This window comes from Macaca mulatta, chromosome 8, assembly GCF_049350105.2.
Source record: "Macaca mulatta isolate MMU2019108-1 chromosome 8, T2T-MMU8v2.0, whole genome shotgun sequence".
NCBI lineage: Eukaryota > Metazoa > Chordata > Mammalia > Primates > Cercopithecidae > Macaca > Macaca mulatta.
This window is the reverse complement of record NC_133413.1, coordinates 109,759,417-109,785,328: the sequence shown is the minus strand read 5'-3', so window position 1 is coordinate 109,785,328 and position 25,912 is coordinate 109,759,417. Positions and strand designations below refer to the sequence as shown.

At 35.2% G+C, this 25,912-nt stretch overlaps 1 protein-coding gene across 40 annotated transcripts in view; it reads right to left on the bottom strand.

Moving 5' to 3' along the window:
• Positions 1 to 25,912, bottom strand: part of VPS13B (vacuolar protein sorting 13 homolog B) — an 856,590-nt gene that overhangs the window by 444,930 nt on the left and 385,748 nt on the right. For all 40 annotated transcript variants that reach the window (XR_013397372.1, XR_013397371.1, XR_013397373.1 and 37 more), the window contains exon 22: positions 10,311 to 10,438. Coding sequence is in view for 26 of the 40 variants with exons in the window: in XM_077943895.1 (XP_077800021.1) it covers positions 10,311 to 10,438 (128 nt within the window). In the remaining 14 variants the exon portion in view is untranslated. The remainder of the gene's footprint in view (positions 1 to 10,310; positions 10,439 to 25,912) is intronic.

Here is a 25,912-nt window from a genome sequence, read left to right as displayed (position 1 = left end):
TGAATATAAAAAATACTTGAAAAGGTACTGTTTACTCTTGTTATACACTCGATACAAAATGCCCAGTGACAAGAGATGATCTGCCCTTCCACATAGTCTTTTCCAAGACACAAGACTGAGTTAGAAAATGTGCTGGCCAAAGAAGATCAGAAATCCCTCCTTCTTTTGCAGTTTATTAGAAAATTTTGTTAACACCAGTTAAGGCCTAGAACTACCTAGCAATTTATTGCTGTTACTTTTTTTAAAAAGGGCTATTTTTATGTGAATTTAGTTCTTCCATTTTTACTTCACAGACTAGAATATAAGAAAAAAATGTTTAAAACATTCAATTTATAATACTAGACAAACATTAAAAAACATGTTTATATCACATACTTTCACTTTTTATATACAATGATTCAAGTATACATACATATATCAGATTTATTATACATAAACAAATACACGGTAATAGGAGAAATCAGAAGACTTAAAAATCAGAGCATTATTTATTGTTTTTTTCATTCTTCAAATTACCTAAATTATAATTTCATGTATTATCTTAAAGCTCTCCTATCTCCAGTAGAGTTACATTAAGTTGCCAGGACCTTAAAGATTAAGATAAAGAGACAAAGTAAGCCCAACCCCAAAACTGAATTCATCATGACTTCTTAATTCAGAAGCAATGTAGATTAAAGTCTATTAGTCTTAGCGGTGCTTATAAAGTAGTACTGTGTGTCTCATTATCCAATTGCTGCAACAGCCTACAATGTTTAAGTTATTGAGAAAATACAAATTATGACTGGTTGATTTCCTACAAAATATTTCACACAAAAAGATGTTATCTGGAGGTGTAATACAAAATATTTTTTTTAATTCATAAATTCTTGGATATTCAAAGAAACTATATTAGCAAAAAGACTACATTTTTAAAAGATAACAGCAATATCTCTTCTCTTAGGCCTAATATACTACTCTGGTGAGAGCATGATGATATGTAGCAGGTTTGGAATTCCTTGATACGATAAATAATTTGCCAACCTATAAATAAACAAACCTGTTCGTCTTTGCTTCACATTTTGGGGCGTGGACAAACTGATGGATTCAGTGACGAAAAATACAGATAAAATTTTGCAAAAATAAGTGCATTGGTTCATGAAGCATGAGCTCATTTTAGTTCTAAAATCTTATCCTGCAGATTAGATAAAGTACATATGTGTTAATATATGTACTTAAGATCAGAATGTAGTTTATTTATTCTGAAATAGAAGTCTACATTGTCTCAGGTAACTTACAATTATGCTTTAAAATATTTAACATAATTCACTAGTAATTTTCAGTTGCACAATTTAAAATGGCACATTAAAAGCATAGCCTTTATTAATTCAGGTTAAAAGGTCAAAATATGAAGTGTCAGTATTTAACACTTCATGTAGGTATTGATATTACAGTGAAAAATGCTTTCAATAATGTGAGGTAATTAGTTTAGTATGCTACCATACACATCCACATGCATACAAATCCTTAGGAACAAATTGAAATCATGCCAAAATTTCCAAAATCATAAAACATAAAATTTCACTAATTTAAAAATCAATTATTTCATCAAGTGTAAACAATGTGAGCAATGCAAACAGAATCAACACTACAGTAGCATCAGATATACAACTCTAAAATAAACTTTCTAAAATATATTTTGTGAGAATTCCTTTAATGATAAGAATATAATTAAAATTACTCAAAATTATTATGATGTTATATCTATTACATATACTAAAGCTATCATATAAATCTTTTTACACTTTTAAAATAACTGTTAAACTGTATGTATAAAATTGTGGTTTTAATGTAAAATGTTGAGTGATTTATATTACTGAATATAAATCTGCAGCAGTAAATTCTGAATTAATGTAAGGATCTGACAATCCAAGGGAAAGAAAATGAAGTAATCTGCCAGTAAGAAGTCCTCAAGCTGGGGGTCAGATCATGTTCATGGAAACCATCTGGTTGGGACCCTCTGAGCCACACCAAACACAAATGATCTTTTAAAAAAATATCCTATTCATGAATGCATCACAGCTGCACTGAGTGTTACTTCATTTTTCCATGGCAACATCCTTTCTGTTTCAAAGATCTTGTTTCAGTTTTGGTAGCAACGTGTTCTTTTGCCAATACTAAACACATTCATGTGCTAAAGTGAAGGGATTATTACAAATTCTTGAAGTGGAACCACCTCTATTTTGATTCCTACTGGGTCAAAGGCTACATATCTAAGTATCATATACTGAAGATAAACCAATAAAGTAAAAATTATTTGTTATTCTTATTTTAATAAATGAAATGATTGCAATGCATTATTTTCCCTGATGTTTCTAGTTTATGTGCTATTTGAAAAATACATGCCTTTGTAAGTTCTTAACTCTATATGTGAGGTTTCAGAAACTTAGATTTTTCTCTTTTATGTGCTCTATAACCGTGATCCCAATTCAGTTAAAAAGAAGAGACTAAGATAGGTTTGATTTACCCATTAATCTGAAAATCTTAATTAGCTACTGCCCATCATATAAAGCACTTTATAGATAAATGCTTTGAAATGTTGTGCCACAATTTCTTCCCTATTCAATAACATTACTATTTCCTATTCCCAAATAATATACTTATTTTTATTTACAAGTTGAAAATGTAATGATAATTATATTTTGCATAATTTCTACAGTACCAAATATTCTCTATATAAATGTATGTTACTCTTCAGGAAAGAGTTTCAAATAAAAAACAAAAATAAAGGAACATTGTATGGTGCATTTCATTTACTTTTTCTCTCCTTTATTCATGTACTCTCTAATATCTATCATGAACTGACCTGGAAGTCAGGAATACAGAGACAAAAGACATAGTCCCAGCTCTAAAAAAGCTTAAACAAGATCACTTTCAAGTATTAATATCCTTACGGAATTCTCACTAGAACATAAGCTTAATGAAGTCAAACATTTGCTTATTTTGTACACTATATAGTTTCTGTACATTGTACAGTGGTGCATGTACTATGTACTCAATAAATAATTGTTAAACAAGTAGAAACAATTAAACAATTATTTTCATCACATGTGGTAATGAAAATAACTGCTTCATGCATGTTGTTCACCATTTCATTCCAGAGGCAACCTCTAAGGTGATTAATAAAACTGATCTGTTAACAAGATGATTCAACACAGCTGTAGGATCTTCGATAAGCTATTTAATCTCTCCGTGACTTCAGTTTCCTCATCTGTAAATGGGGGAACTCATAGCATTGATACATATATTCAATACAGTGTTACCTAAACATTTGCTAAAGAAATAAAGTCAACAAACAACACCAAGACTCTCCTATATGTGAGATCTCATATATTATTAGCCTTCATAGATTTACAAAAGCTGTTCACAGTGCATTTATTTTCAAATACTGTTGCTTATGGTTTAACTGTCTATGTATACAGAGACCACTAAAATAAGTATTATTCTATTTGCACTATAGCAAATACATAAACTATAACCCAAATCACAGTTTTCCTATTTGATAAATTTTCAGTGCATCATGAAAATATTTTGGATATCATCATATGTAGTAGAAATTTAAATACAACCAATTTGGGGCCATAGATTAAAACCCTACAGTTGGTTGTCTTGGTTGTCATCCTTTCCAGAGTAAGTGTTATAAATCTTCACACTTTTTCCATAAAAATCTCATCAAGGGAAGACATTAAAAATTCCCAGATTTGAATTCCAGACTTCCTCCTAACAAACTGCCATGCAATGGCTGTCACTTGTTCAATGCCTATAAATAAGAATGTGGGCCTGTGTGCAAAATTTGTAAGGATTAAATATAAAATCTTACTTTTATAATTAGCATGATTGATAGTTGATCTCTCTGGCCTAAAATGTCTACTCCTATTTAATTCTGAAAATAAAGGCCAAGGAGTTCACTGGATATCAGGACATCAAGCAGTATGATTTTTTTCATCACTAGTCATGCTCTAGATGTAACTTCCTAGAAGAAAGAATTCAACTGGCCCAGCTTAACTACCTTATGCTGATTGAGACACCTTGCCTGACATTCTCATCAAAATAACACAGAATGTGGGAAGTAGATCCCTAAAGGAATAACAGAGCATTATTACCAAAAGAAAGAGACCAGAATGCTTGGTACTGAAATTAAAAATGCCATTAAACTCAGAAGACTTCAGTCCATTCAGAAGACCTCAGAGAGTATAAAAAAAAAAAAAAGAAAGAAAAAGAAAAGAAAAGAAAATGCTAGTAAATGTCAAAGGACAGCAAGATGAACTTTGATGTAAATGACAAAAAAAAAAAAAAGCTAAGTCTGGCAATAAGCAGAGAAATATTTTCCTAGAAAGGAGTAAATTCTAGCCAGCACATTTCTATTTTATCAACTATATACTATTGCCAATTATGTGCTTCTAGAATAAAAACATAGCTTTAATAGAATCTTTGTTAATGAGCAGGTACAGAAAACTTGGAAAGAACAGGTGAACTTATGCTAATCTATTGTTAAAAGGCTCCCAAAGTTCATATATTTTTATTTTTTTAATTTTTATTTTTGAGACAGAGTCTCACTCTGTCACCCAGGCTGGACTGCAGTGGCACAATCTCAGCTCCCTGTAACCTCCACCTCCCGGGTTCACGCTGTTCTCCTGCCTCAGCCTCCAGGATAGCTGGGACTACGGGTAGGCACCACTATGCCCAGCTAATTTTTGTTTTTTAGTAGAGACAGGCTTTCACCATGTTAGCCACGCTGGTCTTGAACTCCTAACTTCAAGTCGTCTGCCTGCATAGGTCTTTCAAAGTGCAGGGATTACAGGTGTGAGCCACCATGCCCGGCCCCAAAGTTCATATATATTTATTTTTAAAAAGACTGTCCAAGACTACATGGAGTATCCATTATAATTAAGTATGGAAACTCCTTCTTCCAAACTGAAAATCAAATAGGTTACAGCAAATATTGTTAATTATTTTATGTAACATACATGTTTCTATTCTAAGCAAAAAAGAACATGGGTTTAGCAAATATCAACTTTGGCTCCAACATCAACTTTGCAGAAATTCTGGTTCCAAACATAATTACTTGCTTAAACTTCCACTAAAAGAATAATCCTTCGAAACCTTTAAGTTATGATGTCCTGTTTTATCTGATGACAACTTGCAGGGTTTTCTGTTTTATATTTTGGCTCATAAGACATCTTAAAAAATGGACAATGCTTTTAAAAATAAAACTCAGATTTTCAGAGTCTAAATTGTAATCATTTAATGAGAATCTAATTTTATCTTTAAAAATGTTCACAATACATTAACATCTGGAAATGTTTAAATATATAGTATGTTTAACACAGGGCCAGGACTAGGGTGAGGCAAGCCAAGTACCTAGGTCATATTTAAGATAACCTATAAAAAGATGTATTATTTGGTACTGCAATGATTATGTTAACAGATATTCAATAAGCTTACTCAAATCAAGGAACCACAAAATAAACCATATAGTTTATTCCAAATAGTAAGGAAGGTAAATTTTATGTTATATGTGTTTTACCATAATTAGAGATAAAAAAGGAAAAATGAGGAAAATCACTATAATAACTTACAATTAATTCAAAGTGACAGATAAAATTAAGGTTGTTGATGGTAATGAAGCTAATAAAGGTACTGCATCATTATAAAATAAGCAAAAGAATCATACAATAATGTTAGAGTTGGAAGTAACCTTAACCATTATTTAATTTATCCATTTTATACTGCAAATAAGCAAGTAAAGCATATAGTTAACATCTAGAATTTGACATTGCTGACCACTATCTCCTCAACATTCTATGCATTTTTTGCTTTCATGAACTCTCTGGTTTCTCCTCCTCCATTTCTGATCACTCACATAATTTCCTTCAAGGACATTCTCTCTTCTACTAACAACTTTTTAAATGGTATTCCCTTGGCCCATTGCTCTTCAACTTTACATGCTTTCTTGAATGACCCATTCTTCTGGTTTGAAAATCATCTGCAGATAACTCCTAAAATTATATCTCTTCTCTTAATCTGTTTTCTTAAACTCCAGATATAAATATCTAATACATACCTGGATGTCTCACATACATTTCAAATACATGTGTAAATTCAAAATCCGTATGTGCCCCTAATCTGGAAAAGCTGCTTCATTTAATAGTATCACTACCACCCAAACACCAAAACTAGAATCTAGAAGATCTCTTAGACTGTGTTCCCTTATTCCCCAAATCAATTAATTACTAAGTCCTGCTGATTCTATCTTAAGACTCTCAGGAATCACTCTCCACTTGGCTTATTGCCTAGTGGTTTGAAACCTTTGTGTTATATATTTCAATAATTTTTTGGTTATTTCAAGCAGTGAAATAAATCTGGTTTCTGTTATTTAATCCCAGCCAGAGAAGGACATTCTCTAGTATATCCTACGCTGTAGAATATTGATGTACCTAGTTGTTTATAGATAGTGTAAAGATTTCTGATATTACTTGGAATCTTAAATTGGAGTATTTTCCTAGAGCTGTCAAAGAATCATGTAACCCAATACTATCTTTCATGTTCCCTATTATAGAACTACTCAAAGTGATATCAATAAAAAGATAATTATACCACATTATTCAATTATTAATAAAAAGATAAGAGGGAATGAGGATTTTTTAATATAACCAGTTCTATTATCATGAAATAACATTTAGATCTATAGTAAACTTTAAACAACTAAATATTATTGGTAGCTATCATATTCTAAACCACACAGTGGTATCAACTAGATCTTCCACAAAGCAATAAATACTTACCTAGGATAACATCCAAATTCATCACAAACCAGGAAGTACATGCCCGAGGCATCCTTTCAATAAGTAACATTCCTCTTGACATTCCCATTTCTCTTCTTTCATCATTAAGTTTTCTAAGGGTCTCCCTACAGGATACTCCATACCATGGCACTTAGCCTTTTCCCAGCTAGACCATGACAACTATTATGTCTCTTTTGCTTTCTCAGCATATAGCCCAACATGTAACAAAATTTAAGAGATGGATGTTACCACTGTACAAAGCGTATCTCGAAGGGAGAAGGACAGGTAAGTCAACGCAAGGAGTTATTAGGATATTCATTAAAATGACTCATGATGGCTGAAATTGGTGAAATATAGCTGATGTCCCTAAAAAAGTCATAATTCTGCAAGCTAAGAGTTAATTACACAAGAACAACAATCCACACTTTCTTCCTCTCATTCTTCTCTTAACTTTCTTATAAGCAGCATGCTCAGAAAAGAAACGCTATAAAGGAATGCTAAAATCAAGATTATGAGCTCTTATATTAAATAGTATTTTTATGCACTAGAGATGTTTTTGGATGAATTCTAAAAGGTTTTTATGGCAGGTATGTATTTCTTATAGTGATTAATCAGACACTATAGCTATGCATAATGTGTCTATATCTGTCTATATTCATTTTCTATGCTATATAAGAAATCACCACAAATGTAACAGCCTAAAACAAGAGACATTTGTTGCAGTTTCTGTGGGTCAATAATCTGGGTAAGGCTTAGCTAAATACTTGAATTACTGACTCAAAAAGCTGCAATAAAAGTGTTGACCATCTGTGTTTTCATCCAGAGGCTCACCTGGGAAAGCATACACTTCCAAACTCACTCTACTTGCTCACAGAGACAATTTCCTCACATCTGCAGGACTAAGGGCTGGCTGGAGTGCAGGACAGATTAGGGACTTCATAAATATTTTCTGAATAAATTACTGAAATTTCATTTAACTGCTGAATTTTGATCTTAATCAAAGCTCCTTTACTTTGTTAAGTGCCACATATTTTTTAATGTTAAATTTAACTAGGGCCAAGTGCAGGGGCTCATGCCTGTAATCCCAGCATTTTGGGAGACCAAGGCAGGCAGATCACCTGAGGTCAGGAATTCGAGACCAGCCTGGCCAACATGGCAACTCTACTAAAAATACAATAAAAAATTAGCTGGGCATGGTGGCAGGCACCTGTAATTCCAGCTACTGGGGAGGCCGAGGCAGAAGAATTGCTTGAACCTGGGAGGCGAAAGTTGCAGTGAGTTGAGATCACACCACTGCGCTCCAGCTTGGGCGACAGAGTAAGATTCTGTCCAAAAACAAAAAACAAACAAACAAAAAGTTAACTGGAAAATAAAGAGGAAAGAAGCTAATAGCCAAAAGGCTAAAACACACTAAAGCTTTCTCCTTGAATTCTATTTTTTTGCAATATTCAGTTGTTTTCCAACATATTTATACTTTCGGATATACTTCATTACTTTCTGAAAAACCAAGATTCTATCTGTCATAATTTCCTTTCAGCCTAAATAACTTCTTTCAGAATATCTTGCAGTTAATTTCTATTGGAGAAAAGTTCTTCTGTCTTTATGTATTTATTGGTCAACATTTTTGATGAATACTTTGCTGACTAGAGAATTCTATGTTAATTCTATGTTATGTGCCGATTTTCCCCAGCACATAAAAGATGTTATTCTATTGTCTTCTGGCCTCCATTGTTTCTAATAAGATGTAAGGAGTCATTTTTAATGTTTTTAATCTGTATATAACATGCCTTTATTGTCTACCCACTTCTTAAATTTTCTCAAAAGGACAGTAACCAAAATGGGTGTGCTGGCAAACCTGGGACACCTGAAGCTTAATTCTACTGAGGACACATTGACAGACAAGGAATGCTACAGAATCATTTCCCATGGTAGGTGAAGATAATCCCAAGGGTGTTATCTCCATCAGTTCTTATCTGCCTGCTGAAGGGCAGGGCAGCCTTCAGCTGCTTTAGAGAAAAGCTACAGCTACAGGAGAGAAAGACGAAATAGAAAAAGAAAACACAGGTGTTATTGAGTACCCAAATGTTTCCTGATTCTTCTAGGGTTAGCTTAATTGACACATATGTTCATGAAGCAGGATCATCATCAATATAGTCAAATTATTTTAAGTACAATCATTTAATGAATGTCTCTCTTTGCCAAACAATGATCTTCATGAGGACAGGACTGCATTAGTTTTCTTCAGTATGTTCTCTGAATACAGTATTGTAACTTTTGCAAAATGAATCAATAAACGAATAAATTTTATCAGTTGCTTTCATATACTTTATCACTCTATATTTTCCACCCTCTTCATGAAGAAGACATTATAATCTCTAACTTGTGGACACAGAAACAAGAAGAAACTCCCCAACATTACATTGCTAAGAAATACATATCTAGGTCTGCCTTACTTATAATTTCAGTCTCTTCCAGTCTAGTCTTCAGGTAAACAAGAATATTGATAAATAAAGATCTTCCCACTTTAAATAAAATAAAATAAAATGTTCTCCTTGAGTTTTCAGTAGTTTGACTGCTAGGTACTTAGCTATGTTCTCCTTTTTCTATATTCTTCATGGAGTTTTCTGAGATTCTTGGGTTTCAAAAAGTGAGTTGCTTATCACTTTTTTGAATTTTAGCACCCTGCCATTATGGTAATGTCAATTTAAGACCTCAGATCTCTATGGGCTTAATACAGCTGTAATTTTATAGATGATATAACCTTGTTCTCATAGTAAGGTGGGAACAATTTTCTATTGCAACTTTTATATCTTAAGTCAAAGTGAAAGGCTTTGACTTAAGCCCTTGATATTACTATCTGCTACATATAAAATTATATAAGGATGCCTCTGGTATTACAGAGAAAAAATCCTATGCAAAAACTAAAATATATAACTGTTAGCTTATCAAATAAGCATCTAAATGTATATTTTCATCAGGTTAAACATGATCTTGAAGGAAAGTAATTCAGTAAGATAAAATCGTGCATTTTAAAGTAAAAATCAATAAGAAAATTTAATAACAATAAGGAAATAACTATTATAATTTTCATATTTAACTTATAATTATGTATGAAAAGTAACTAGATAACCATTTCATGTTAATTTAATCACAACTCAGACTTTATCTCAGTACTGAGATAAGAATGGATCTATTAAGCACTTAAAATTGTGAAAATAATGCTTAAACAAAAAGTAGAATGAACTAAAATTTTTTAATTCAAGGAACATGTCAAAATGTTTATATTTTTATAACTATAAGGAAGATCATATGAGTTTCATAAAATTATTTTTAGGATAAGTGAAGTACACCAATTATTTTCAACTAAATTATGAAGATGAGATGGTATACATAATTGTTACATGTGAGAAAAATCTTACCAATATTAACAATGCTGGGAATTAAAAAGGATTATAGAAATTAGATCCATATTTCTAACTTTTATTTTACCTGTAGTGTGAGATGCTTCACTGCATTCCAAACTATTCCAATAAATTCCTTCATTCTTTCTTCAGGACTTCTACAGCTTTCAGATATATTCAACATGGCTTTAACAGGAACTGACAATGGGCGGGATTCTGAGTATGAGAACAGCTAATTATTTAATAGAAACATACCTTACAATTTCAGAAAAACATACCAATTGTATTTTCAAGATTATTTATTCTCTTGCTTAAAATTACAATTTTATACGAGATTACGAATTGCCATTGTACATCATTTTCTCTTACAGAACTGATTTTTGCAAGTATTCAAAAATAAGCAGGCCTAATTTGTTACAAGTCAGGAGAGCACTCACTCTTGTCAGGGATTAGTGACTAGAAGGTAGACTTGTGAAGAGATAAATGTTCTATTTATTAATTACATGCATGTATTCACTTTCTAAGAATTCATTAAGCAGTAACTTAACAACTTGTCCAATTTTCAGTATAAAGGTAATACATCAATAAAATTTTTTCTTGGAAAAAAAAGAGAAATTCACCTAAAAAGCACTTGATTCATCCAAAATTGATAGAAAATTAGTCTTCCCATATGTAAATCTTCCTGATAACAAAAGCTTACCCATAAAAATCTCTCAATTTTAAAAAGTGACTTTTGGCCAGGCGCGTTGACTCATGCCTGTGAGTCCCCAACACTTTGGGAGGCCGAGTCAGGCAGATCATTTGATGTCAGGAGTTCCAGACAAGCCTGGCTAACATGGTGAAACCCCATCTCTACTAAAAACACAAAAATTAGTCAGGCATGGTGGCAGGCACCTGTAATCGCAGCTACTCGGGAGCCTGAGGCAGGAGAATCACTGGAACCCAGGAGGCAGAGGTTGCTGCAATGAGGTGAGATTGCACCACTGCACTGCAGCCTGGGCAACAGAGTGACACACTGTCTCAAAAAAAAAAAAAAAAAGGGCGGGGGGGGGGGATTTTGATGATAACCAAAACAGGTATGTGATTACATAAAAGGAAGATTTCTTAATAAAATGAAATGTGATATTCCACTCTCTGTATTATTTAAAATTTTGTTCATTCAAAGTAAAGAAATTGGAGGATTTCAACCATGTCTTCATAATGAAAGATTTCAGGAATTATTTTAAACAATTGAGTAATTTATAATAGTGTATTATAACTAAACAGATTCATTTAAAACTGAGCAGACACATTTATATAATACAGCTTAAGTTAATGCAAATACATAATTTATACATAGTATTTTAGGTACTTCTAAAGTAGAATAAAATAAATAAATCAGATCTAAATAAATTTTTATTAAATTAAATTACATCACCACTATGAGAATGTGGTGATATATGATTAGTTGCCATATCCACTCATACTTCCCTTCTCCCCCAACTTGGTTAATATATGAGCATTGATTCCATATTTAAAATACCTTAAGGGCATGAATAATGGACTTTTTCTTTCTCATAGTTATAATGTCATATATTATGATATGGTGAATATCAGCAATTTTAAATAATGTTTTTTAAAGCAAACCAGTTTGGGAGAGATCCATGCAGATCTCAGGGGGCAGAGCATTACAGTAGTCAGATGAAACAAAAACAACAAATGTCTGAAGTCAGAGGTATGTTTGGGATTTTCAAGCTAAGTATGGAGGCAAAGATGGCTTGAGCAGAGTGAGCAAGCGTGAGAAAAGTAGGAGATGAGGTTAGAGCTATATATAGGGACCAGGTCATACAGGACTCATGTAGGTCATAGTAAGAAGATGGTTTTCACTTGAGGGAACTGGGACAGAGTAACGGATTCTCAATACAGTCACGGCATTGTTGAATATGTGTTTTGAAAGAACTTCTTTGGCTGCTATGCAAAAAATTTACTACATGGATCCAGTGTTGAAAAAGGAAGACAGGTTGTAAGAGATAGCAGAAGCAAGGAGGTGGCAGGAAGTGGTGAACCGCTGTATCCGTTTCAAAGATACAGCCAATAAGACTTACTGATGGATTAGATGTACAGTAGGAGAGAAATCAAAGATGACTCAAAGTTACTGGGACTGAGAGACTGGAAGAATGGAGCTATAGGAAAAGTACATTTGAGAAGAAAGGAAACTTAGTTTGGGACGTCTTAAACTGAGATTTCCATTAGACATCCAAGTAAAGATATAAGGTGGCAAATAGATAAACGACTATAAAAAAATAGAAAAGATAAGAATACATAATTTACAGAAAAAAATGTTATTTGGCTAGTAAACTTATTTTTAAAATGCTCAACATTGCTAACAAAGAAATAAAAATTAAGATATCAGATATCCTTTTCATCAGATATCCAACAATCAGACATACTTTTCATCTGTTACACTGGAAACATGTTAAAGAGTTAATTTGTATACCCACAAAATTTGTCACTGTTGAAGCCTCCTGTGAGAATGTTTTATATATGGGGAAAATAGGTATGCTCTATAGAACGGAATTGCAACAGAGGGCAATTTATATCTGTTACAAATTTAAACATGCTGGCCACGGTGGATGGTGCACATATATAATCCCAGCATTTTGGGAGGCTGAAGTATGTGGATCACTTGAGGTCAGGAGTTTGAGACCAACCTGGCTAACATGGTAAACCCCTTCTCTACTAAAAGTAAATAAATAAATAAATAAAATATAAATAAAAATTAGCGAGGTGCGGTGACACACACCTGTAATCCCAGCTACTCGGGTGGCTGAGGCAAGTGAATTGCTTAAGCCCAGGAGGTCAAGGCTGCAGTGAGCCAAGATCGCACCACTGCATTCCAGCCTGGGCAACAGAGTAAGACTGTTTCAAAAGAAAAAAAAAATTTCAAGCATACTTGTTCTATAAAACAATCCCATTTCTAAGAATATGCTATGGAAATAGTAAAAGTTGTGAGGGTGCATGCACACAATTTATAAAAGATAGTATCAGTGGTAATTTCTGTAGCAGCAAAAAAGAAAGAAAGGGAAGGAGAGAAGAAGAGAGGAAAGAAAATGCTAAACAATTTATCCGTCCATCAAAAAAGAAACAGCTAATTTGGAAATATTTGCAACAAAGAGTAAAATTAAACCATTTAAAGATGAGATACAGTTACAGGTGTGAATAAAGGCATATTTTTGGTATCTTACAAAGTGAAAAACCTCAAACATGTGTGGTATCATCCAAATATGTTTTTAAACAGTATATTAAGTTTGAATACAAATTTGTCTTCCCACAAATAGAAAAAGTTATAGAAGACTAAAAAAGCAAGCCTGTGACAGAGTACCTCTGAGGAGGGAAAAATGGAAATGATGATGGGTAAAGGAGTGGTAAGTATTTTAAGTATTTAACTCTTTATTATATATATTTCAGAATTAATTATTTTATAAAAGTGAATTACCTGTTCTATTTCTTTAAAACATATATATTAATTTACTTTGTACTTATTTGGACTTCTTTCTTTTCTTCTGTATGTTAGTAACTATTAGAAGAAGATGGTTACGTAATATTACTGTATATCTCTAGCAATCTAAATAATTGGCTTAAAATACAGACCAAATTTTAAAATTACTTGAAACCATGAATAATAAAGGTTTGCACAAAGGTCTCATGGTCAAAATTTTAAAACCTAGTGACGAAAAACATTAGTACTATATGAGCACTATTATTACATTTGAAAAGAAATCTATCTAATAAATGCTAATATTTCCAAGCAGTATGGGCACTATTAAACTACTGTCAAGCAATATTTCCAGTCATCACTAACCAAAACAGCTACATGTTTTTTGTAAATACTATATTCTCTGATACAATGCTAATGAAAAAATTAGAGACCTTGAAACCTACATGTGGCTTAAAAGTACTGTTCAAATAGCTATGAAAAACATAATCAGTTGAAAATTCTCATGGAATAACATGATCTGGTTATTCAAAGAGTAAAAGTACACTATTTTGGATATACTAGTTTTCAATTCATTATATTTCTAAAGGATAATAGAGAAGTTTGTAAAAAAGAAAAGACAACATTTTCTGCAGCTAGGTGTATTTTAAAGGCAAGACATGCCTACTCTATAAAACTCTGTCAAGCTTCATGCCCATCTATCTTATTTAATCAAAACTTCTATAGCACCTACTACATGCCAGGCACTGCTACAAGTGCTTTACAAATATTAACCTGTTTGTCCAGGCATGGTGGCTCACACCTGTAATCCCAGCACCTTGGGAGGCTGAGGCAGGCAGATTGTTTGAACCCAGGAGTTCAAGATCACCCTGGACAACATGGCAAAACCTTGTCTCTACCAAAACATATTACAAAACTTAGCTGGGCATGGTGGTGCACGTCTGTAGTCCCAGTTGCTCGGGAGGCTGAGGCAAGAGAATCTCTAGAACCTGGGAGGTGGAAGTTGCAGTAAGCTGAGTTAATGCCACTGCACTCCAGCCTGGGTGACAGAGTCTCAAAAAATAATAATAATGACAATCTGTTTAACCCTTGTAACAACCTGACAGAAAATACACTATTTTCAGACTCTTATGACCATTTTCAGATAGGGAAACTGATAACAAAGAGGTTAAGTAACTTATCCCAAGTCACCCAGCTGGTAAGTGGCAAAACAAGGTGGTAAATCTAAGCAGACTGGTTCCAGGGTCCATCCTTCTAACCACTATGTTATGCCACCTTTTATATTATTCAATCCCCATACAATGACTTCTAGTTCTATCAAATATATAAAAAACATATAATATTTCTACTATGGATCATGGACAATAAATAATTCAGAAAACATCAGATTTATTCATTCCCAATAAAGCTACATAAAGCCTAAATTTAACATGGCAATCTGATTTCAAACATATCTATTACACTTTTAGTTTTCTATAATAAATAAATAATTTTGAGAACCAAATTTCAGTGGTTAAAATAACATATTAACAATTACATCTTGGGGACGAACCATTCAACTTGGTACAATATAATTCCTTCATTTCTGACCCATGGAAAAGGTACTACACTTGGAGTCAGTTTGTGTTTTAGTTGTGCCAAACGACACATGATTAAGGAAAATGAATTTAATCTAAATGTCACGTTTCTGACCTCTACCTTAGAGCTAAAAGTATGTGTAGTATCAAGAATACTACTCAATTTAAATGTTGTAATGTATACAAAAAGTTTATGAAAATATTATAAAGAATAAAGATATAAAACTAAACTAAACATGGATTATGTAAAGAACCTGAAGATAACTATATCTGAAACACAACTGCACTCCTTTTCTATCAAAATCAACTCATTGTTTTAGTTCTACCTTAAATGTCATTTCCTCTGAGAAATGGTAACTGATTTCCCAAAAAGATTTGGTTCTTCCTCTAGAGCCTGGCAGAATTCTGACATAATTCTGCAAAACATAACATTCTTCATGGTATAACTTTAAACATTTGAATGTGTGTCTCACCAAAGGAGGAACTGAGCATAGTGATATGGTGCAGCAAGAAAGAGGAGTGGCTAATGGCTGGACATTGAAGACACATTCTTGTTATGTCCTCTCCTACTCTTACTTTTCGAGTAAGAAATAATCTTTATATACATATTTATTCACATGTCACCAATTAGATAGAATTCGATGAGAAATCAAAAAGGTAGAAATTCCAAGCCACAGCATTAAATTACTGTTTTGCATCTATATTTCAAAGAATGATTTATACGAAAACATCTCTTTACCTTCTTCAAGTTGAACTGGAACCTGATAAAACTTACTCAAAGTCAGTACATCAAAATCTCTGTTCTTATTTTGGAACACTGAATAATGATGTCAATAGTTAAATGGTAACTCTATATATCTTGTAATATGTATAAACCAATGGCACCAAATACTGACACTTGATATCAAATAGCTTATATTCTGAAGTTTACGATTCTCACAATAACCACAAAAGTCAAGATACATTTGTTCAGCTGTAATAATTCAGTTTTCATAGTGAGTGTTTCTTAGAATTAAGCACTTTCTGTTCTAGGTTTTCATCATCTACTAAGTAAAAGTCTGAAAGAAAGAAGTGCTTTCACTAAAGTAGGTTAGGTTTAGTACTTAGTCAATAAAGAAGCAAGTTGATGGGTGCAGCACACCAACATGGCACAAGTATACATATGTAACAAACCTGCACGTTATGCACATGTACCCTACAACTTAAAGTATAATAATAATAATAAATAAATTAAAAAAAAAAAGAAGGATGACTTTTAATAGGATACTTACTTTAAAATTTTCCCTTTAAACATAAAACTTGTAACCATCAACTTATGTTTATGGACTTTATGCAGTACAGCGCTGATACCAACAGAGTGTTCATTTTACTGAAAGGAGAATTCATGTCTCTTTTATCTATTTATTTCATGTAGCAGTAGTATAATGCCTTGCATGGTAAATACTCAATCAAAAAAATCAATTGATATCTTTTAAAACAGAGAACAAATCATATGTGTACCTTCTTAAAACCTCTTCTATTAGCATATTATTTGACATTCTGTATCACCTTTGTGTAAGGTACCTATTTATAATTTATGGTTTCATTTTTTTTCTTTTTATTTATTTATTTATTTATTATTATACTTTAAGTTCTAGGGTACATGTGCATAACGTGCAGGTTTGTTACATATGTATACTTGTGCCATGTTAGTGTGCTGCACCCATCAACTCGTCAGCACCCATCAACTCGTCATTTACATCAGGTATAACTCCCAATGCAATCCCTCCCCCCTCCCCCCTCCCCCCTCCCTGTGATAGGCCCCGGTGCGTGATGTTCCCCTTCCCCAGTCCAAGTGATCTCATTGTTCAGTTCCCACCTATGAGTGAGAACATGCGGTGTTTGGTTTTCTGTTCTTGTGATAGTTTGCTGAGAATGATGGTTTCCAGCTGCATCCATGTCCCTACAAAGGACACAAACTCATCCCTTTTTATGGCTGAATAGTATTCCATGGTGTATATGTGCCACATTTTCTTAATCCAGTCTGTCACTGATGGACATATGGGTTGATTCCAAGTCTTTGCTATTGTGAATAGTGCCGCAATAAACATACGTGTGCATGTGTCTTTATAGCAGCATGATTTGTAATCCTTTGGGTATATACCCAGTAATGGGATGGCTGGGTCATATGGTACATCTAGTTCTAGATCTTTGAGGAATCGCCATACTGTTTTCCATAATGGTTGAACTAGTTTACAATCCCACCAACAGTGTACAAGTGTTCCTATTCCTCCACATCCTCTCCAGCACCTGTTGTTTCCTGACTTTTTAATGATCGCCATTCTAACTGGTGTGAGATGGTATCGCATTGTGGTTTTGATCTGCATTTCTCTGATGGCCAGTGATGATGAGCATTTTTTCATGTGTCTGTTGGCTGTATGCATGTCTTCTTTTGAGAAATGTCTGTTCATATCCTTTGCCCACTTTTTGATGGGGTTTTTTTTTCTTGTAAATTTGTTTGAGTTCTTTGTAGGTTCTGGATATTAGCCGTTTGTCAGATGAGTAGATTGCAAAAATGTTCTCCCATTCTGTAGGTTGCCTGTTCACTCTGATGGTAGTTTCTTTTGCTATGTAGAAGCTCTTTGGTTTAATTAGATCCCATTTGTCAATTCTGGCTTTTGCTGCCGTTGCTTTTGGTGTTTTAGACATGAAGTCCTTGCCCATGCCTATGTCCTGAATGGTACTACCTAGGTTTTCTTCTAGGATTTTTATGGTATTAGGTCTAACATTTAAGTCTCTAATCCATCTTGAATTAATTTTCGTATAAGGAGTAAGGAAAGGATCCAGTTTCAGCTTTCTACTTATGGCTAGCCAATTTTCCCAGCACCATTTATTAAATAGGGAATCTTTTCCCCATTTCTTGTTTCTCTCAGGTTTGTCAAAGATCAGATGGCTGTAGATGTGTGGTATTATTTCTGAGGACTCTGTTCTGTTCCATTGGTCTATATCTCTGTTTTGGTACCAGTACCATGCTGTTTTGGTTACTGTACCCTTGTAGTATAGTTTGAAGTCAGGTAGCGTGATGCCTCCAGCTTTGTTCTTTTGACTTAGGATTGTCTTGGCAATGCAGGCTCTTTTTTGGTTCCATATGAACTTTAAAGCAGTTTTTTCCAATTCTGTGAAGAAACTCATTGGTATCTTGATGGGGATGGCATTGAATCTATAAATAACCTTGGGCAGTATGGCCATTTTCACGATATTGATTCTTCCTATCCATGAGCATGGTATGTTCTTCCATTTGTTTGTGTCCTCTTTTATTTCACTGAGCAGTGGTTTGTAGTTCTCCTTGAAGAGGTCCTTTACATCCCTTGTAAGTTGGATTCCTAGATATTTTATTCTCTTTGAAGCGATTGTGAATGGAAGTTCATTCCTGATTTGGCTCTCTGTTTGTCTGTTACTGGTGTATAAGAATGCTTGTGATTTTTGCACATTAATTTTGTATCCTGAGACTTTGCTGAAGTTGCTTATCAGCTTAAGGAGATTTTGGGCTGAGACAATGGGGTTTTCTAAATATAGAATCGTGTCATCTGCAAAGAAGGACAATTTGACTTCTTCTTTTCCTAACTGAATTCTCTTGCCTGATTGCCCTAGCCAGAACTTCCAACACTATGTTGAATAGGAGTGGTGAGAGAGGGCATCCCTGTCTTGTGCCAGTTTTCAAAGGGAATTTTTCCAGTTTTTGCCCATTCAGTATGATATTGGCTGTGGCTTTGTCATAAATAGCTCTTATGATTTTGAGGTACGTTCCATCAATACCGAATTTATTGAGCGTTTTTAGCATGAAGGGCTGTTGAATTTTGTCAAAAGCCTTTTCTGCATCTATTGAGATAATCATGTGGTTCTTGTCTTTGGTTCTGTTTATATGCTGGATTATGTTTATTGATTTGCGAATGTTGAACCAGCCTTGCATCCCAGGGATGAAGCCTACTTGATCATGGTGGATAAGCTTTTTGATGTGCTGCTGGATCTGGTTTGCCAGTATTTTATTGAGGATTTTTGCATCCATGTTCATCAGGGATATTGGTCTAAAATTCTCTTTTTTTGTTGTGTCTCTGCCAGGCTTTGGTATCAGGATGATGTTGGCCTCATAAAATGAGTTAGGGAGGATTCCCTCTTTTTTTATTTATTGGAATAGTTTCAGAAGGAATGGTACCAGCTCCTCCTCTGTACCTCTGGTAGAATTCAGCTGTGAATCCACCTGGTCCTGGACTTTTTTTGGTTGGGAGGCTATTAATTATTGCCTCAATTTCAGAGCCTGCTATTGGTCTATTCAGGGATTCAACTTCTTCCTGGTTTAGTCTTGGAAGAGTGTAAGTGTCCAGGAAATTATCCATTTCTTCTAGATTTTCTAGTTTATTTGAGTAGAGGTGTTTATAGTATTCTCTGATGGTAGTTTGTATTTTGGTGGGGTCGGTGGTGATATCCCCTTTATCATTTTTAATTGCGTCTATTTGATTCTTCTCTCTTTTCTTCTTTATTAGTCTTGCTAGCGGTCTGTCAATTTTGTTGATCTTTTCAAAAAACCAATTCCTGGATTCATTGATTTTTTGGAGGGTTTTTTGTGTCTCTATCTCCTTCAGTTCTGCTCTGATCTTAGTTATTTCTTGCCTTCTGCTAGCTTTCGAATGTGTTTGCTCTTGCTTTTCTAGTTCTTTTAATTGTGATGTTAGAGTGTCAATTTTAGATCTTTCCTGCTTTCTCTTGTGGGCATTTAGTGCTATAAATTTCCCTCTACACACTGCTTTAAATGTGTCCCAGAGATTCCGGTATGTTGTACGTTTGTTCTCATTGGTTTCAAAGAACATCTTTATTTCTGCCTTCATTTCATTATGTACCCAGTAGTCATTCAGGAGCAGGTTGTTCAGTTTCCATGTAGTTGAGCGGTTTTGATTGAGTTTCTTAGTCCTGAGTTCTAGTTTGATTGCACTGTGGTCTGAGAGACAGTTTGTTATAATTTCTGTTTTTGTACATTTGCTGAGGAGTGCTTTACTTCCAGTTATGTGGTCAATTTTGGAATAAGTGGGATGTGGTGCTGAGAAGAATGTATATTCTGTTGATTTTGGGTGGAGAGTTCTGTAGATGTCTATTAGGTCTGCTTGCTGCAGAGATGAGTCCAATTCCTGGATATCCTTGTTAACTTTCTGTCTCGTTGATCTGTCTAATGTTGATAGTGGAGTGTTGAAGTCTCCCATTATTATTGTATGGGTGTCTAAGTCTCTTTGTAAGTCTCTAAGGACTTGCTTTATGAATCTGGGTGCTCCTGTATTGGGTGCATATATATTTAGGATAGTTATCTCTTCCTGTTGAATTGATCCCTTTACCATTATGTAATGGCCTTCTTTGTCTCTTTTGATCTTTGATGGTTTAAAGTCTATTTTATCAGAGACTAGTATTGCAACCCCTGCTTTTTTTTGTTCTCCATTTGCTTGGTAAATCTTCCTCCATCCCTTTATTTTGAGCCTATGTATGTCTCTGCGTGTGAGATGGGTCTCCTGAATACAGCAGACTGATGGGTCTTGACTCTTTATCCAGTTTGCCAGTCTGTGCCTTTTAATTGGAGCATTTAGTCCATTTACATTTAAGGTTAAGATTGTTATGTGTGAACTTGATCCTGCCATTATGATATTAACTGGTTATTTTGCTCGTTAGTTGATGCAGTTTCTTCCTAGCCTCGATGGTCTTTACATTTTGGCATGTTTTTGCAATGGCTGGTACCGGTTGTTCCTTTCCATGTTTAGTGCTTCCTTCAGGGTCTCTTGTAAAGCAGGCCTAGTGGTGACAAAATCTCTCAGCATTTGCTTGTCTGTAAAGGATTTTATTTCTCCTTCACTTATGAAACTTAGTTTGGCTGGATATGAAATTCTGGGTTTAAAATTCTTTTCTTTAAGAATGTTGAATATTGGCCCCTACTCTCTTCTGGCTTGGAGAGTTTCTGCCGAGAGATCTGCTGTTAGTCTGATGGGCTTCCCTTTGTGGGTAACCCGACCTTTCTCTCTGGCTGCCCTTAACATTTTTTCCTTCATTTCAACTTCGGTGAATCTGGCAATTATGTGTCTTGGAGTTGCTCTTCTCGAGGAGTATCTTTGTGGCGTTCTCTGTATTTCCTGGATTTGAATGTTGGCCTGCCTTACTAGGTTGGGGAAGTTCTCCTGAATGATATCCTGAAGAGTGTTTTCCAACTTGCTTCCATTTTCCCCCTCACTTTCAGGCACCCCAATCAGACGTAGATTTGGTCTTTTTACATAATCCCATACTTCTTGCAGGCTTTGTTCATTTCTTTTTCTTCTTTTTTCTTTTGGTTTCTCTTCTCGCTTCATTTCATTCATTTGATCCTCAATCGCTGATACTCTTTCTTCCAGTTGATCGAGTCGGTTACTGAAGCTTGTGCATTTGTCACGTATTTCTCGTGTCATGGTTTTCATCTCTTTCATTTCGTTTATGACCTTCTCTGCATTAATTACTCTAGCTATCAATTCTTCCACTTTTTTTTCAAGATTTTTAGTTTCTTTGCACTGGGTACGTAATTCCTCCTTTAGCTCTGAGAAGTTTGATGGACTGAAGCCTTCTTCTCTCATCTCGTCAAAGTTATTCTCCGTCCAGCTTTGATCCGTTGCTGGCGATAAGCTGTGCTCCTTTGCCGGGGGAGATGTGCTCTTATTTTTTGAATTTCCAGCTTTTCTGCCCTGCTTTTTCCCCATCTTTGTGGATTTATCTGCCTCTGGTCTTTGATGATGGTGACGTACTGATGGGGTTTTGGTGTAGGTGTCCTTCCTGTTTGATAGTTTTCCTTCTAACAGTCAGGACCCTCAGCTGTAGGTCTGTTGGAGATTGCTTGAGGTCCACTCCAGACCCTGTTTGCCTGGGTATCAGCAGCAGAGGCTGCAGAAGATAGAATATTGCTGAACAGCGAGTGTACCTGTCTGATTCTTGCTTTGGAAGCTTCCTGTCAGGGGTGTACTCCACCCTGTGAGGTGTGAGGTGTCAGACTGCCCCTAGTGGGGGATGTCTCCCAGTTAGGCTACTCAGGGGTCAGGGACCCACTTGAACAGGCAGTCTGTCCCTTCTCAGATCTCAACCTTCCCAAGCTCAGTTGGGAAGAGATCCACTGCTCTCTTCAAAGCTGTCAGACAGAGTCGTTTGCGTCTGCAGAGGTTTCTGCTGCTTTTGTTGTTGTTTAGTTGTGCCCTGTCCCCAGAGGTGGAGTCTACAGAGACAGGCAGGTTTCCTTGAGCTGCTGTGAGCTCCACCCTGTTCGAGCTTCCCAGCAGCTTTGTTTACCTACTTAAGCCTCAGCAATGGCGGGCTTTGTTTACCTACTTAAGCCTCAGCAATGGCGGGCGCCCCTCCCCCAGCCTCGCTGCTGCCTTGTGGTTAGATCTCAGACTGCTGTGGTAGCAATGAGGGAGGCTCCGTGGGCGTGGGACCCTCCTGGCCAGGTGTGGGATACAATCTCCTGGTGTGCCCGTTTGCTTAAAGCACAGTATTGGGGTGGGAGTTACACCATTTTCCAGGTGTTGTGTGTCTCAGTTCCCCTGGCTAGGAAAAGGGATTCCCTTCCCCCTTGCGCTTCCCAGGTGAGGCGATGCCTCGCCCTGCTTCAGCTCTCGCTGGTCGGGCTGCAGCAGCTGACCAGCACCGATTGTCCGGCACTCCCTAGTGAGATGAACCCAGTACCTCAGTTGAAAATGCAGAAATCACCGGTCTTCTGTGTCGCTCGCGCTGGGAGTTGGAGACTGGAGCTGTTCCTATTCGGCCATCTTGCTCCGCCCCCTATGGTTTCATTTTTATTTGAAATTTTAATAGTCATCAAGAAGAAAATTGTGTCAATTTTTATTTTTCCTTTCTATTCATGGGAAATCAAACTGATAGCCAAGACCGTATTATACTAGGGGGCAACTGCCTTAACCACAATTTAATTACCTAAAAGATAAAAATGTAAAAATTAAAAACCTCTAGAAAACTCAGAGAAAAATTAAAAACCTCTAGAAAACTCTAGAAAACCCTTGCAAACTCAGATCACAGATCATCCTGGAGAGGCAGCATTTTTTAAAGAGTCAAAGGCAGACAGAGAAGATGACTATGAAAAATAACCCATAAGGGAAATTGTGTTAGTCCGTTTTCACACTGCTATAAAGAACTAACTCAGACTGGGTTATTTATAAAGATAAGAGGTTTAATTGACTCACAGTTCCACAGGATTAACAGGAAGCATGACTAGGGGGCCTCAGGAAAACAATCATGGTGGAAGGTGAAGGGGAAGCAAGGACCTCTTCACATGGTGGCAGAAAAGAGAGAGGGAGTGGGGAAGTGCCACGTACTTTTAAACCTTCAGATCTCTTGAGAACTCTATCATGAGACAGCACTAGGAAGATGTTGCTAAACGTTTAGAAACCACCCCCACGATGTAATCACTGCCCACCAGGCCCCACCTTCAACACATGGGGATTATAATTAAACATGAGATTTGGGTGAAGACACCTAGCCAAACCATATCAGAAAACAAGGTTCCCTGAAATAATGAGAAAAAAGTGGCAAGGCCTTTGTGAGAGAAATGGTTCGGTAGGACCTCAAGGAAGATGACAGTAACTTATTTACAAGTTTGCAGAAAGTTTAAGACTAACTGGTGAACTCCAGGCCATCTAGAAGGGCACATGTTCTAGATTTCTGGGTAAGAATTTGAAGAAAGAAGGATAAATTTCTCAGAAGAGAAACCAGACCTTGACGAAAGAGTGATAATCACTATCACATTTCATCATCTTATTCAGAAAATTTCACGAAAACTAAGATAAAGTGTTATTAGCCGGGCATGGTGGCACACACCTGTAATCCTAGCTATTCTGGAGGCTGAGGTAGGAGAACCGCTTGAATCAGGGAGGCAGAGATTGCAGTGAGCCGAGACGGCACCAATGCAAGACTCCATCTCAAAAAACAAATAAATAAATAAATAAATAAAAAGAAAGAAAGAAAGGAAAAAAAGAAAAAGAAAAACCAAGATAAAGTGTTAACTGTTCATGTGCTTGAAGGTGTCTCTTGCTATATGGTACAGTTTTTAAAATACTTTTATTAGAGAAATAACATGTGCCAATAGGAGAAAAATCAGAAAATGTAGCTCACCAAAAATAAGAAAAATAAGAAAGAAGAAAAGAAGAAAGGAGGGAGGGATGGACAGTGAAAATATGAAATTAAAATTTCAACATATCAAAAAACATCATTCAAAAACTACTTATGGAGTACCTATTATCTCTTAAGGCCTAAGTTAAGAACTAGAAATTCTATGGTGAGCAAAACAAACACAATCCCAGTCCTCATGGAGCTTATGCTTATTTGTAGAAGCTTTGAGATTTAAAATGAAAACAAAAAATCAAAAAACTCTTTGTGACAGAATTTCAGATACCAGTGAGATTAATATATTTAAATAAAAATTTCCTGAAAGCATGGACTGGGAGGACTCAGAAAACCTAGATTTATTTTTTATATTCTACCAATTCAAGACATGTGATCTTAAAATCACGTCAACTACTTAGGTTTCAGTTTCTCATCCATAATTTGCAGGATATAAACAATACAGTCTACCTAGATCTCAATGGAAAGTCATGGGGCAAGGCAGGGATTCTGAAATCTGTCAAGAAAGAAAAAACAAGAAACAAAGTAAGGTGAAGGGAATAAAGACGAGAAAAGAAGTAGGGAGATAATGAGAAAGCGAGTACATTGATTAACACTGTCTTGTTATAAATAGCAAAGCAAAGATATGAATGTCTCTGGAATTCAACATTCAAGTTATATATAGATCATCACATTAATGCACTGAGACCATTAAAATTCCTTTATCCTGGCCTCAATTCCAAAACAAATCACACAGACAACAACAAAAGATTTGAAAAGGGTAGTAAATGAGCTAAAGCACTTCCAGATAGCATATCATGACATCTTAGAGAAGCAGTAAGAATTTTTAAGTTGCGAGAGGCAGTTTTTTGCTTATAGCTGCAACAGGCTATCACTGGTTTCCAATATTTTATACTCAGAATTAAGATTCATTAAGAAGAACAAATTATTCAAAGTGTGACTGTAAAGTAATAAAGCTGATTTTTATGTAGAATTAAGAAATTGGTGGAAATATTTTATGTTCGCCTTTCAATAGCACCCTTCCCACTCTTTGGCTTTTATCATCATTTATAAGGAGTCGGAGAGAAACTAAATATAATCTAGGGAGCTTATAAAAATACAAATTAAAAAAACTTTCGTTAATCAGATTGCTACTAGAATTTGAATGCTCACATCTATGATTTTTTGGAAAGAGAAAGGAGAAAAAAGGTCAGAAGGAAAAGTAGAAGTCATTTTCTTCATCCTAAACTAAAAATCTTATTAAATGTCCATTTACCACATACTAGGGCTCTGCAGTAAGGGCTTAAAAATATGACACAATCCCTGCCCTATGAGAGCTTACAATGTGAAGATAAGATATAAACTTAATTAAATACTATGATTATCATTTGGTTTGACAAATACTGCACTATAAAATTCTGGTAACACAGATGGCTGGCAAGATGGCCAAATAGGAACAACTCAGGTCTGCAGCTCCCAGTGAGATCAATGCAGAAG